Raw genomic sequence first — 13,894 nt, 5'->3', positions numbered from 1 at the left:
CAGTGCTCAGGTGCTCTAAAGACATACATGTAGGGCCAGTGATGGACGTGCTGTGGTGTTACCTGGGTCTACAGCTCCTATCCTGTGTTTCTGAGGATTGGAGGAACATTAGAATTTATTGAAATGATATAGAGAATGGGGAAAATTTTTCCTAAGTCCAAAAATGTCCTTTTCACAGCTCAACTTGTGCGGAGCTGCTTATATACAAATCAATTTGTTGCTAATTGTGTCAGAACAGTGATCCAATCAGGATAATCGCCCAAAGGGGGGACAGGCAAGCAGCCCTCCTGGATGCTGCACAGGAGACACATCATTAGCCACAGCACATCCATCACTGGCCCTTACATGTATGTCTTTCGAGAATGGGTGGCAGACAATCTGAGCATGGGGAGAACATACAAACTCCTTGCAGATGTCATCCATGGTGGGATTAGAACCCTGGACTCCCATGCTGCAAAGCACCAGTCCTTTCCACTGGGCTACCGTGCTGCTCAGAAGATAGCATTTGGAAAGTCATTGATATTACTACCAGCACCAGGAAGATCAGGAAAAACTAGAGCAGGTCCATTTGCAATTTCCCACGGTGGGATTCGAACCATGGACTCCCATGCTGCTCAGAAGACAACCTTTGGCAAAATCATTGATATGACTATCAGCACCAATGAGAAGATTAGGAATTACTAGAGCAGGTCCATTTTCAATTTCTAAAGTACAACAGAGAGGTAGAATTACTCAAACCTGTCAGAATTGAACTAAGGCCCTAAGCGTGGAAAGGTAATTGAGCTAACCACTGAGCCACCATAGTAATACCTGATGGCTAGGTCATCAATATGCCTATCAGTACCCAAAGACAGGTTATGAAAAAGAAGAGCAGGTTTCATTTGAGGTCTCTGATTTCATTTTCTAAGATATGTCTGAGAGGAGGAATCTCAGTGACCTCAGTCAGAGTTGAACTAAGGACCCAAGTGTAGGATGGTAATAGAGTTAACCACTGAGCCACTGCACTGCCTGAGAGTTTATTTCTGACCAGATCATCAATAGGACTCTCAGCATTTATGGGAAGGTCAGAAAAACAAGAGCAGGTACCATTACAGTCACTGACTACAATTTCTAAAGTACACCTGAGAGGAGGAATCTCATTGTCCTCAGTCAGAGGTGAACCCAGGGCACCAGCAACGCTAACAACTGCGCCATCATGCTGCCTGAGTGCTAACCTCTGGGTAAGGCATCAATATGACTCCCGGCACCTACGGGAAGGTCAGGAAAAACAGACATAGCTGCCCAACACATCTAACCAACCTGTTCATTGATTTCAATTTCTAAAGTGAGGTGGTGTACATGGAGAATATGTGCATAATAAAAAAAAAAGTATAGTGCAAGAACATGAAAATAAAACAGTAATTGGCACAAACCTGTGATATCTATCTATCTATCTATCTAATTTTTTTTTTTTTACAGTGCAAACGATAGCCGGCACTTAACCTCTTCTTAAAAGCATTGCTTTATTAATCCATAAAGTATAAAATGCACTAGATATAGCTGAACACAACATTAAAATGGCAGAAAAGAAATATCCACTGCGCTCGCAGGCAACATGTCTCAGAGCTGCACGGTCCGCAGGTCCTTTGGCTTGACAAAGGCCCATGTAAGTCTGAAGCATGTTGCCTGCGAGCGCAGTGGATATTTCTTTTCTGAATTCTAATTTTTTTGCTGTTGTGTTCAACTATATTTTGTGCATTTTATACTACTGGATCAATAAAGCAATTCTTTTAAGATGCGAGTGCCGGCTATCGTTTCGACTGTTGCCATTACTAAAGTATTTTGCCGTGCCCCTGGACAGGTGAGCCGATCGCTCCTTTTTCACATTTTGCTAACTTTACACATAATCAGTGTCACAATTCTATAATGAAGCTGTTATTTTGTCCAATGACTTTAAGGGTATGTGCACACGTTGCGGATTAGCCTTAGGAATTTCTGGTGCGGATTCTGTCTCTCCTGGCAGAAAACGCACCTGCGGTTTTTTGTGCGTTTATGCTGCGGTTTTCTTGCGGATTTGCTGCGGTTTTTACCCCTGCGGTTTTCTATAATGGAATGGGTACAAAAACGCTGCAGATTCACAAAAAAGAAGTGACATGCAACTTCTTTTAAACCGCAGCGTTTCCGCAGTGGATTTTCCACAAAGTGTGCACAGCATTTTTTTTTTCTCATTGATTTACATTGTACTGTAAATCAATTGCGGATCTGCAGCGTTTCCGCACTGCAAAAAACACTGCGGATCCGCAGAGAATCTGCAACGTGTGCACATACCCTTATAATAATCGCTCACCTCCTTGTCTTCCTGCTCATAGGTGTATTACATACTATGGAGGAAGCTGCTGAACTGTTTCTGGTGGCTGGTCGTGGCGTACACCATGCTGGTCCTCATCGCCATCTACACTTACCAGTTTGAAGATTTCCCCGTGTACTGGAGGAACCTGACTTCTCTCACAGATGAGCAGTATGTGTTTTTTTTTTTTTTCTGCTTATTCACTTTCTACATTGTCTAGAAAACAGCTCTATTTAAGTGACTAGCTGCAATACCTCAACCCGCCCATGAACAGGAGTGGCGCCGTTTATTTATTTTTTGATTTTCCCGTTTTTTTTATCTAGGTTGAGTGCTATGGGGCTGGAGCAGTTCAGCGTGTCGGAGCTCTTCACCAGTATCCTTATTCCTGGCTTCTTCCTCCTGGCCTGTATCCTTCAGCTCCACTACTTCCACAGGCGGTTCATGCAGATCACAGATCTCACTGGAGCTTCGTCTCTGGTGAACGCCTCTTATAAGAACAGGTGAGGACGAGTTTCTATTCTCTGCACAGCGCAGTCCTGCTACTATTAAGATCTCTGCTTGTAGTCCTTGAATACAAACCTTCACGGTTTAACGCCACAAAAATGAAAAACCCATCCTTGGTCATTTAATGATCACATGTGGTTAACTTGCCCATTGATTCCTGGGCAAACAGAGGTTTATATACTGAACCATAACGGCTATTAACCCATTGACAGCCTGTAACGCTGATCACATGGTATATTTTCGGTAAATATAAGATCGCACTCGGACCATGCTATTCACATGTCAAATTTTTTTCGAAGGTCCAAGGAAAAAAATTGATGCACACTCAACAATCCAATATTCAGACCGCATTGTGATTAGCATATTCTCTACACAGTCGTCTGCAACAAGCCTAAGGCCGAGATCACACACAGCGAGATACGGCCGAGTCTCGCAGGTTAAAACCAAGCTCTGGCACCGGCACTCCAGAGCAGAGCGTGCGGCCGCACAGCAATACATGGAGCCGCACGCTCCGCTCCAGAGTGCCGGTGCCAGAGCTTAGTTTTAACCTGCGAGACTCGGCCGTATCTCGCTGTAGTGTGACTCCGGCCTAAGGGTCCCTTTCCACTTGCGAGATAAAAAACGGTCCGTAATCTGGACCGAAAAAACGGATGGAACGTATGCGATTTTCATGCGAGTGTCATGCGAGTACAATGCGATTTTTAATCGCATCATCCGTATGACATCCGTATTACTGTCCGATTTGTACGCACCGGTGTCCTTTGAAAAGCCGGCAATTCAGCGCAGTGTACAGTAAAATCACACTGACAGGTTAGAATAGACTAGATATATACACATAGAATAGGTATATATACATATATATATGTCAGTGAGACACCTATACAGGTCCTTCTCAAAAAATTAGCATATAGTGTTAAATTTCATTATTTACCATAATGTAATGATTACAATTAAACTTTCATATATTATAGATTCATTATCCACCAACTGAAATTTGTCAGGTCTTTTATTGTTTTAATACTGATGATTTTGGCCTACAACTCCTGATAACCCAAAAAACCTGTCTCAATAAATTAGCATATTTCACCCGTCCAATCAAATAAAAGTGTTTTTTAATAACAAACAAAAAAACCATCAAATAATAATGTTCAGTTATGCACTCAATACTTGGTCGGGAATCCTTTGGCAGAAATGACTGCTTCAATGCGGCGTGGCATGGAGGCAATGAGCCTGTGACACTGCTGAGATGTTATGGAGGCCCAGGATGCTTCAATAGCGGCCTTAAGCTCATCCAGAGTGTTGGGTCTTGCGTCTCTCAACTTTCTCTTCACAATATCCCACAGATTCTCTATGGGGTTCAGGTCAGGAGAGTTGGCAGGCCAATTGAGCACAGTAATACCATGGTCAGTAAACCATTTACCAGTGGTTTTGGCACTGTGAGCAGGTGCCAGGTCGTGCTGAAAAATGAAATCTTCATCTCCATAAAGCATTTCAGCCGATGGAAGCATGAAGTGCTCCAAAATCTCCTGATAGCTAGCTGCATTGGCCCTGCCCTTGATGAAACATAGTGGACCAACACCAGCAGCTGACATGGCACCCCACACCATCACTGACTGTGGGTACTTGACACTGGACTTCAGGCATTTTGGCATTTCCTTCTCCCCAGTCTTCCTCCAGACTCTGGCACCTTGATTTACGAATGACATGCAAAATTTGCTTTCATCAGAAAAAAGTACCAGGTCAGGCGCTTCTGCCGCTGTTTATGGTTCAAAAGTGGCTTTACCTGGGGAATGCGGCACCTGTAGCCCATTTCCTGCACACGCCTGTGCACGGTGGCTCTGGATGTTTCCACACCAGACTCAGTCCACTGCTTCCTCAGGTTCCCCAAGGTCTGGAATCGGTCCTTCTCCACAATCTTCCTCAGGGTCCGGTCACCTCTTCTCGTTGTACAGCGTTTTCTGCCACATTGTTTCCTTCCAACAGACTTACCATTGAGGTGCCTTGATACAGCACTCTGGGAACAGCCTATTTGTTGAGAAATTTCTTTCTGGGTCTTACCCTCTTGCTTGAGGGTGTCAATGATGGCCTTCTTGACATCTGTCAGGTCGCTAGTCTTACCCATGATGGGGGTTTTGAGTAATGAACCAGGCAGGGAGTTTTTAAAAGCCTCAGGTATCTTTTGCATGTCTTTAGAGTTAATTAGTTGATTCAGAAGATTAGGGTAATAGGTCGTTTAGAGAACCTTTTCTTGATATGCTAATTTATTGAGACAGGTTTTTTGGGTTATCAGGAGTTGTAGGCCAAAATCATCAGTATTAAAACAATAAAAGACCTGACAAATTTCAGTTGGTGGATAATGAATCTATAATATATGAAAGTTTAATTGTAATCATTACATTATGGTAAATAATGAAATTTAACACTATATGCTAATTTTTTGAGAAGGACCTGTATATGTATATTTATATTTAATGCAGCGCAAGATAGCATAAAAGCCGCTAATTCAATTGCCGGCTTTTAATTTCTCCTTCCCAAACCCGACAGGATATGAGACATGGTTTACATACAGTAAACCATCTCATATCCCCCTTTTTTTTGCATATTCCACACTACTAATGTTAGTAGTGTGTATGTGCAAAATTTCAGCGCTGTAGCTATTAAATTTAAGGGTTAACTCGCGGAAAAAATTGGCGTGGGCTCCCGCGCAATTTTCTCCGCCAGAGCGGTAAAGCCAGTGACTGAGGGCAGATATTAATAGCCAGGAGAGGGTCCATGGTTATTGGCCCCCCCGTGGCTAAAAACATCTGCCCCCAGCCACCCCAGAAAAGGCACATCTGGAAGATGCGCCTATTCTGGCACTTGGCCACTCTCTTCCCACTCCCTGTAGCGGTGGGATATGGGGTAATGAAGGGTTAATGCCACCTTGCTATTGGAAGGTGACATTAAGCCAGATTAATAATGGAGAGGCGTCAATTATGACACCTATCCATTATTAATCCAATTGTAGGAAAGGGTTAAAACACACACACACATGATTACAAAGTAGTTTAATGAAATAAAGACAGCGGTTGTTGTAATAATTTATTGCTCTCTCAATCCATCAGGAACACCCTCGCTTGGCAACATAATAAACGCACAAGATACATACCCTCAGATGTCCGATCATGTCCCACGATGTAATCCATCTGAAGGGGTTAACTAATATTACAGGCAGGAGCCCTGCAAATGCAGCGGTGCTCCGTGCTTGTAATTCCCCTGCGAATGAATGAAATGTAGGTCATTGACCTACATTTCCCTCAGTCGCGGTGATGCGCCCCCTGGTGGATGTCCTCATATGACCTGGAGCGTGGGAAAAAGTTCCCAGGCTGCAGTTTATGAGAACATCCACCAGAGGGCGCCTCACCGCGACTCAATGTAAGTACAGATCCTGCTTTCCTTTCAGCACCCGGGGGATTACAGGCACCAGTGAGTGGTTTATCGCAGCTCGTGCCTGTAATATTAGTTAACCCCTTCAGATGGATTACCTCGTGGGACATGATCGGACACCAGAAGGTATGTATCTTGTGCGGTTATTATGTTGCCAAGCGAGGGTGTTGCTGATGGATTGAGAGAGCAATAAATTATTACAACAACCGCTGTGTTTATTTCATTAAACTACTTTTAAATCATGTGTGTGTGTGTTTTTTAACCCTTTCCTACAATTGGATTAATAATGGATAGGTGTCATAATTGACGCCTCTCCATTATTAATCTGGCTTAATGTCACCTTCCAATAGCAAGGTGGCATTAACCCTTCATTACCCCATATCCCACCGCTACAGGGAGTGGGAAGAGAGTGGCCAAGTGCCAGAATAGGCGCATCTTCCAGATGTGCCTTTTCTGGGGTGGCTGGGGGCAGATGTTTGTAGCCAGGGGGGGGCCAATAACCATGGACCCTCTCCTGGCTATTAATATCTGCCCTCAGTCACTGGCTTTACCGCTCTGGCGGAGAAAATTGCGTGGGAGCCCACGCCAATTTTTTCCGCCATTTAACCCTTTATTTCAGCAGCTACAGCGCTGAAATTTTGCACATACACACTACTAACATTAGTAATGTGGAATATGCAAAAAAAAGGGGATATGAGATGGTTTACTGTATGAAAACCATGTCTCATATCCTGTCGGGTTTGTGCAGGAGAAATGAGAAGCCGGCAATTGAATTAGCGGCTTTAATGCTATCTAGTGCTGCATTAAATATAAATATACATATATAGGTGTCTCACTGACATATATATATGTATATATACACATTCTATGTGTATATATCTACTCTATTCTAACCTGTCAGTGTGATTTTACTGTACACCGCGCTGAATTACCGGCTTTTCAAAGGACACCGGTGCGTAAAAATCGGACAGAACTCGCATGGTGCGAGTGCTGTGCGATTTTTTTCTCGCACCCATTGACTTGCATTGGCGAGTCTCGTCCGAGAATCGCAGCAATACGCAGCATGCTGCGATTTTTTTCTCAGCCGATCCAGATTTTTCTCAGTCCGATTTCGGCTGAGAAAAAAATCGCAAATCAAAAGACACCTATTAACTAACATTGGTCCGAGTGCAATCCGATTTTTTATCGGATTGCACGCGTCCGTTTTCCTCGCAAGTGGAAAGGGACCCTTATACACAGCCTCTGTCCTGCTCTAATGACCAAGATCAGAGGAATCTCTCATCTCTGTAGTTTACCCGCTTGTATGCTGCAAATAAAGGCAGATTGTGGCAAAGAAGGGGGATCCCTGTGATACGATTTATACCCAAACCCAAAAAAGGGCTCATCTATACTTCTACTGGAGTATCCCTAATAACCGGCATCCTGAACACAGGATGATGCACTTTCTTGTGTGCAGGAAGGCAAGTGCATATGCAAAATCTGAGTGAACCCCATCGCACACACACATTCACCATCCCAGCTCTATAACCTGATGATCGCTTACTGGTCTATACCACAATAATAAGTTGTATTCTTTCTTTTTCTTTATTCTTTGTATTATCTTGCATGTGTATATAAATATATATATTTTCCATATTAGACCATGTCCATTAAAATTTATTAACATCATAAACCACATTTGTTTCTTCATTCTCAGTCTCGCACTGTCCTCGGGTCTCGGATCTTTGCTAAATATTGAGATGAAATGCTTTGATATATACTTGATAAGGAAATATTTTTGAGCCATCCCATTACCACGGATCCTGTGATAGTAGAGGCCATGACAGCAGTTTAAACGGTTGAAAGCAGTCGATGGTATCCATGTGGTCACTAAAATGTGCACGCTTTATAACCCAAGTTTGTCGATCACTGTATTAGCAAAAATACAGAAATGCCACTTATCGTCGTGGTTTTTCCCTCTGGACTTCTTTTGTATTGGTTTCTTCAGCTATTGTGAAACTACTACTCTCAGCAGGCACCATTCATGATATCCACTACAATGCCAGACACTGCCCATTGGCACGAGTGGCACTGCGGGAAAAAACAATAATGGTTTTGTTTTATTTTTCTAAATCTGTAGAACCATGTTGTACATTGTCAATGAAGTTTAAGTCATCCATTTTTATAGTTTAATTCAACTATTTTTCTTTGATAGTGAAGCAAACCTAGAAGAGGATGGTGCAACCTCGGCCAGTGAAGGCGAAGAGGAGGAGTGTCCAGGAGATGACTCTACACCTGAAGGTGAAAAAAGTCAGTATAAGAATTGTACCACCCCATCCCAGTCAATATATTATCAGGGGTTTAGAGACAAAACACAATGCACATATTTATGGTACTATATCTTATGGTCTGCAAATGCATTAGCACAACGTTGGCCAATCCCGCTGATCTAGACTGATTCTGCTGACAGTCTAATGCGTATGGGAGCCACCGACCGTTTTCTAAGAGATAAGCTGGCACCAATAGCGCTTCATCGAGAGAACGCTAGGTCCGAGAAGGTAGATATTGCCGTCTTTTTTCTTTATCGCAATTTTACCTGTCTGTAGAGATGAAACATGGCATGGATATCATCATCCATCTGACCGTTATTAATTTAAAGAGGTTCTGCAGGCCTTATGGTGATGTGAGTGAATGCGTTACATTCGTCTCTTCGCTACGACGCTGAAAATATATCTCCCATAAATATCGGATCCTTGCAAACCCCAGCATTTATCACTGGCTCCAAAAGGTCTGGAAGCCATATTTTGATCAGAGGAAGCTTTATGCCTGGGAAGTGTACCTACCTGCCCATGCATAGACAAATCTGTCTTGGTGTCTTTTTACCAGAGCCGTGCCTGCTGTAATTACCTGGTCACTGCAGGAAGACCCTCCTTCAATGGAGGTTGAAGTGTTAGCTCCCTCTACTTCCCCAGTTATAATTAGTTTCTCTGTTCCCTAGCTAAAATTAATCCCATATGTTTAGTGTGCGGGTGATATGTCCCCTTTCCAGAGGTTTCTTTATGCATTTTAATTGTCCTCTATAACAATCAGATACTGCAATTTGGTGTTCGTCTGATTTGTGCTATGGACTCAAAATGTTCTGTGTGCCGTCATCAACACGGACTGAAAATACTCTAGTCTAAATTCCAGCCTTAGGTATACTGTACCCATCATTGATCAGATGTATCAGCGAGACAATGACTGACCTGTGTGTATGGTTGGCGCAGTGCCCCATAGACTGGGTATATAATGCCAGTGCTGAATTACCCTCTGTACTATGGAAATAAGTTGATATCAATGTGACAAGGCTCACTGCTCAGTTTTGGCATCTAGATTAAGTCACTTCTGTTGGTTTGGCTAGAATAAAGATTACATAGTATATTTAAAGGGGCTGTCCGTGAGTAACCTATACCTACCCATGGGATAGGTCCTCAATATCGATTGGTGTGGTCCAACACCCAGCACAGCACCCCTACTGATACTGTCTCCCATGTACAGAGCCAAAATAAAGCCCAGCTCTGTACATGTTTAACGCCGCTGTTAAGCATTTAAATAGTTATTTCCATCTCCAATATCATATCCCCAATATATAGGTGTAATAATATTAGCAAATACCTCCAATTAGAAATGTAGTATAGTTCTTCTTATTCGCTATGTCACTTACCAAATGTGCAGGGCATTACAGTAGATAAGGTATCCATGGTAACAGCGGTCACATGAGTGGTTGTAACCATGGATACCTAAGCTACTACAATGCCCTGCAGATGAGGTGAGCGACATAGCGAATCAGAAGAACTATACCACCTTTCTAACTGGATGTATTTGCTAATATTATTATTATTACACCTACTAAGTATTGAGATAGGATCAGTGAGATGGGAGTACCCCTTTTAACGATCCCCTCCTTATTTGTCAGTGACCCTCAGCAAGTGGGATTTGGTCTCCCAGCGTCTCACGGTGCTTTTCTACAAGTTTTCGACGCTTCTACACCAGGTCCAAGTTTTCCTGTGGCGGCTACTTGAGCTCCATGTGATGAAGCTTGTGGCCCTGTACAGCGTTTGGGTGGCCCTGCAGGAGGTGAGCAGAACTTAATAAGAAGGCATTTTACATCTTTTTATCACTGGTGCTACCGTACAAGTAAACGTCTTCTTTTCATCAGGTAACGGTAATGAATTTCCTCTTTGTGATCCTGTGGGCATTCGCGGTTCCGTTTTCTCGCTTCCACCACATGGCTTCTTGCCTCTGTACCATCTGGACGTCCATAATCATTGTCTGTAAGATGCTGTATCAGCTCACCATAGTGAGCCCCGAGGACTACTCTGTGAACTGCACCCGGGTGAGTGCCAGCTGCTGTACTCCGCTTCTATCTACAGGGGACGATGGCGGCACAGTGGCCCGAAATTCAGCTCAATAGATCGACCAGATCCGTTCCTAGGTCCCCTCTGATTTGAGGTTTAACTCTTGATGCCTGTGGCGATTTGCTTATTTAAGGGAATGATGAACTGTGCCGGCTAACAAAATGTATGAGGCATGGTACTCGCCATGGCATGGAATCCCCTTCAATCATCTGCTCACCAAGATTAGGAGTAAAGACCACAAATCTATATATCGTATACATCTGTTTTACAAGTATTCTGCACCCCAGAGGTGGAGATGATGTAAAAGTTAATATTTCCATCTTGGAAGTACCAAGCAGAGTAAAGCAGAAAGAGAAGTTTCCTCACTTCTATCGTGTTGGTTTTCCATATTGAAAAGCTGTATATTAATGTTTCTGTAATAAATAAATCCAAGATCATTGATTCAGCTCATTTTTAATTCTTATCTTTTAGCCACTTCCCAACGGCACCAATCTCCTGGAGGAAGAGATCCAAAAGTCCGTATTATACCGTGGACCGGTTGATCCCGCTAATTGGTTTGGGATTCGCAAAGGTTATCCTAATTTAGGATACATCCAGGTACCCATCCTTAGTATAACTAAGGGTACCGTCTCACAGTGGCACTTTGGTCGCTACGACGGCACGATCGGTGACGCTCCAGCGTCGTAGACTGCGGTCACACTTCGCAATGCATGGCGCTTGAGCGATAATTTCATGACATATTTGCGATGTAGAAGCCGTTGGTTACTGTGCGCACATCGTATACAATATCGTGCACACCTTTGTTACACGATGCAATCATGCCGCCACAGCGGGACACTTTACGACGAAAGAAAGTTTCAAACGATCTGCTACGACGTACGATTCTCAGCAGGATCCCTGATCGCAGTAGCGTGTCAGACACAGCGAGATCGTAAGTATATCGCTGGAACGTCACGGATCGTGCCGTCGTAGCGACCAAAGTGCCACTGTGAGACGGTACCCTTAGAATAGAACTTTTTTTTCTCTTAGAATAACACTTTATATAAATATATATCCTAAAGTAGACATTACTTTCCCAATGTACTTCCGTGACCCAAAATGATCACCTATCCATTATCACATTTTAACTAGGAGGGCCAGAGGTACAGAAGTGCCCCATTCTGGCGATTCTGCAATATCAGTCTAAAAATTATACCCTAATCAGTGGATAGGTGATAATTTTTGGACACTGGAAGAACCCTCCATTACACAGATTGAGGAGCATCTCCAGAGAACCAACCTGAAACGTCTGGTACATTTAACTACATTTTTTTTTTTTTTTTACATATTCTTGTGTTCACAGAATCACTTGCAGGTCCTTATGTTGCTGACTTTTGAGGCCATTGTGTACCGCCATCAAACCTTTTATCGTAAGCGATATCAGCTGGAGGTGCCGCGCAACCAGACTGTGTTCCCAGATGTGTGGCGAGAACATCTCGATCAGAGTCTACTCAACTGCATCAAATATTTTATTAACTACTTCTTCTATAAATTTGGCCTGGAGGTATGGCTGTGCCTTATCGCAGCTCAGTCTCATGACTACTTTTTTTTTCTGTACTTATCTTACATCTTTTTTTTTTTGCAATCTCAGATCTGCTTCCTCTTAACCGTGAATGTAATCGGTCAGCGTATGAACTTCATGGTTATCTTCCACGGTTGCTGGCTGATTGTAATCTTGACCCGGCGACAGAGAGCGAAGATAGCAAAAGTGTGGCCAAAGTACTGCGTGTTTCTCATCTTCTTCCTCCTCTGGCAGTACTTGATGTGTCTGGGTATGCCGCCTGTGCTCTGCATAGGTAAGTACAGTTCTGCCATACGGCATCATAAAGCATCCTGTGGAATACATTAACGTGTCCTTTTTTTATTAATTCACTGACAGAATATCCCTGGAGGTGGCATAAATTTGTTCCTGTGAACTCTGCTTTGATAAAATGGATGTATCTTCCGGACTTCAACATTGCTCCCAACGCCACCAACCTAATCAGTAAGTTGTCTCTGAAAGTGTAACCAAAGATGTATTTGTTACTGTCAATGTCCACATCCCAACCGGCTCCACAAGTGTCGGTAAAGTGTAGACCCACGAGGACATTGATGGTTTGATTCCGGGTCGATCATGTTCTGCGTTGGACCGTGCAGAAGTGGCATTGATATCTTGGACAACTTTACTTCTGCACTATGACCTATCCAAAAGATGTACCATAAATGGTGGACGTTTGGTTATTTTCAGGGCAGAGTTGCCACCTAATCTCACGTGTCAACTTTTTTTGAGGACACTGGACATGTATGTGAAGCACGCTCCATTTACATGTATGGGAGTTCCAAAAACAAACGTCACTCATGGTACCATCGGAGCAGGGTATCTGAGACCCCTTTTCTATTAGACCACCCTTTCTATCTACTTATACTGATTTTGCTTAAATCCCTTGTCCCTTTCCTCGCATGTTTCATCCGCTATGGAGACATCCTTTACTTAATAAAGAAGCATGTTTCAGATCTGTTTCCATTACGAGCCGTGCGGCCTCCACTTTGCTCATTCCGTATTCCCTTCATCCTTCTCGAATACAGAACATGTCCGGCCTATGTTTATTTAGGAAATCAGCAGGACCCCCCCCCCCCCGGCCCCTCTCTTTGTAACCAGTGAGTTTTGACTATTCCGTGTCCAAGCCAATAAAACAGGAGGAGGCCATGGTTCCTTGAAGTTCTGCCAATGTCTGTTGTTCCTTTTATCCTCCAGGTTGTCTTCTCCAACTTTCTTTGTTTTTACATTGTTGACCCATTCTTCTATTTCAGGTGACTTTCTCCTGCTGCTGTGTGTGTCCCAACAGTGGAAAGTATTTGTTAACGAAAAGAAGGAGGAGTGGTACACTGTGGCCGGGGAGAACACCGAGCAGATAGAATTTCCCGGGGACAGACCCAACTTGGCCCCAAACTTCATCAACTGTCGGTGAGATCCTTAACCTGTCATCCAGTAAAGCAAAACTCTCAGTAAATGGGTATTTGGAAATTTTGTCCTGACCTAACAGCATCAGGTGTGTATATAAGGCTACGTTCACATTTGCATTGTTGGGCGTTGCGTCGGCGACGCATCGGTAACGCATGCAAAACGCATTGTTTTTGACGCATGCGTCCTTTTTTTGCATGATTTTGGATGCACAAAAAATGCAACTTGCTGCGTCCTCTGCGCCCTGAGGCGTGCGGCAAAAAAGACGCATGCGTCACAAAA

The 13,894-nt window shown here is 43.4% G+C and overlaps 1 protein-coding gene across 6 annotated transcripts in view; it reads left to right on the top strand.

Annotated features, from left to right (window-relative positions):
• Positions 1-13,894, top strand: part of PIEZO1 (piezo type mechanosensitive ion channel component 1 (Er blood group)) — a 175,283-nt gene that overhangs the window by 138,371 nt on the left and 23,018 nt on the right. For 5 of the 6 annotated variants that reach the window (XM_077288416.1, XM_077288417.1, XM_077288414.1 and 2 more), the window contains 10 exons: positions 2,349-2,497; positions 2,650-2,826; positions 8,451-8,545; positions 10,191-10,351; positions 10,434-10,610; positions 11,104-11,229; positions 11,975-12,175; positions 12,263-12,467; positions 12,551-12,655; positions 13,462-13,615. In XM_077288416.1, coding sequence (XP_077144531.1) covers positions 2,349-2,497; positions 2,650-2,826; positions 8,451-8,545; positions 10,191-10,351; positions 10,434-10,610; positions 11,104-11,229; positions 11,975-12,175; positions 12,263-12,467; positions 12,551-12,655; positions 13,462-13,615 — 1,550 coding nt within the window. The remainder of the gene's footprint in view (positions 1-2,348; positions 2,498-2,649; positions 2,827-8,450; positions 8,546-10,190; positions 10,352-10,433; positions 10,611-11,103; positions 11,230-11,974; positions 12,176-12,262; positions 12,468-12,550; positions 12,656-13,461; positions 13,616-13,894) is intronic. The other variant, XM_077288418.1, reaches the window with a different exon arrangement.

This window comes from Ranitomeya variabilis, chromosome 2, assembly GCF_051348905.1.
Source record: "Ranitomeya variabilis isolate aRanVar5 chromosome 2, aRanVar5.hap1, whole genome shotgun sequence".
In the NCBI taxonomy this organism is placed as follows: Eukaryota; Metazoa; Chordata; class Amphibia; order Anura; family Dendrobatidae; genus Ranitomeya; species Ranitomeya variabilis.
This window is presented reverse-complemented; position numbering and strand designations above follow the sequence as displayed.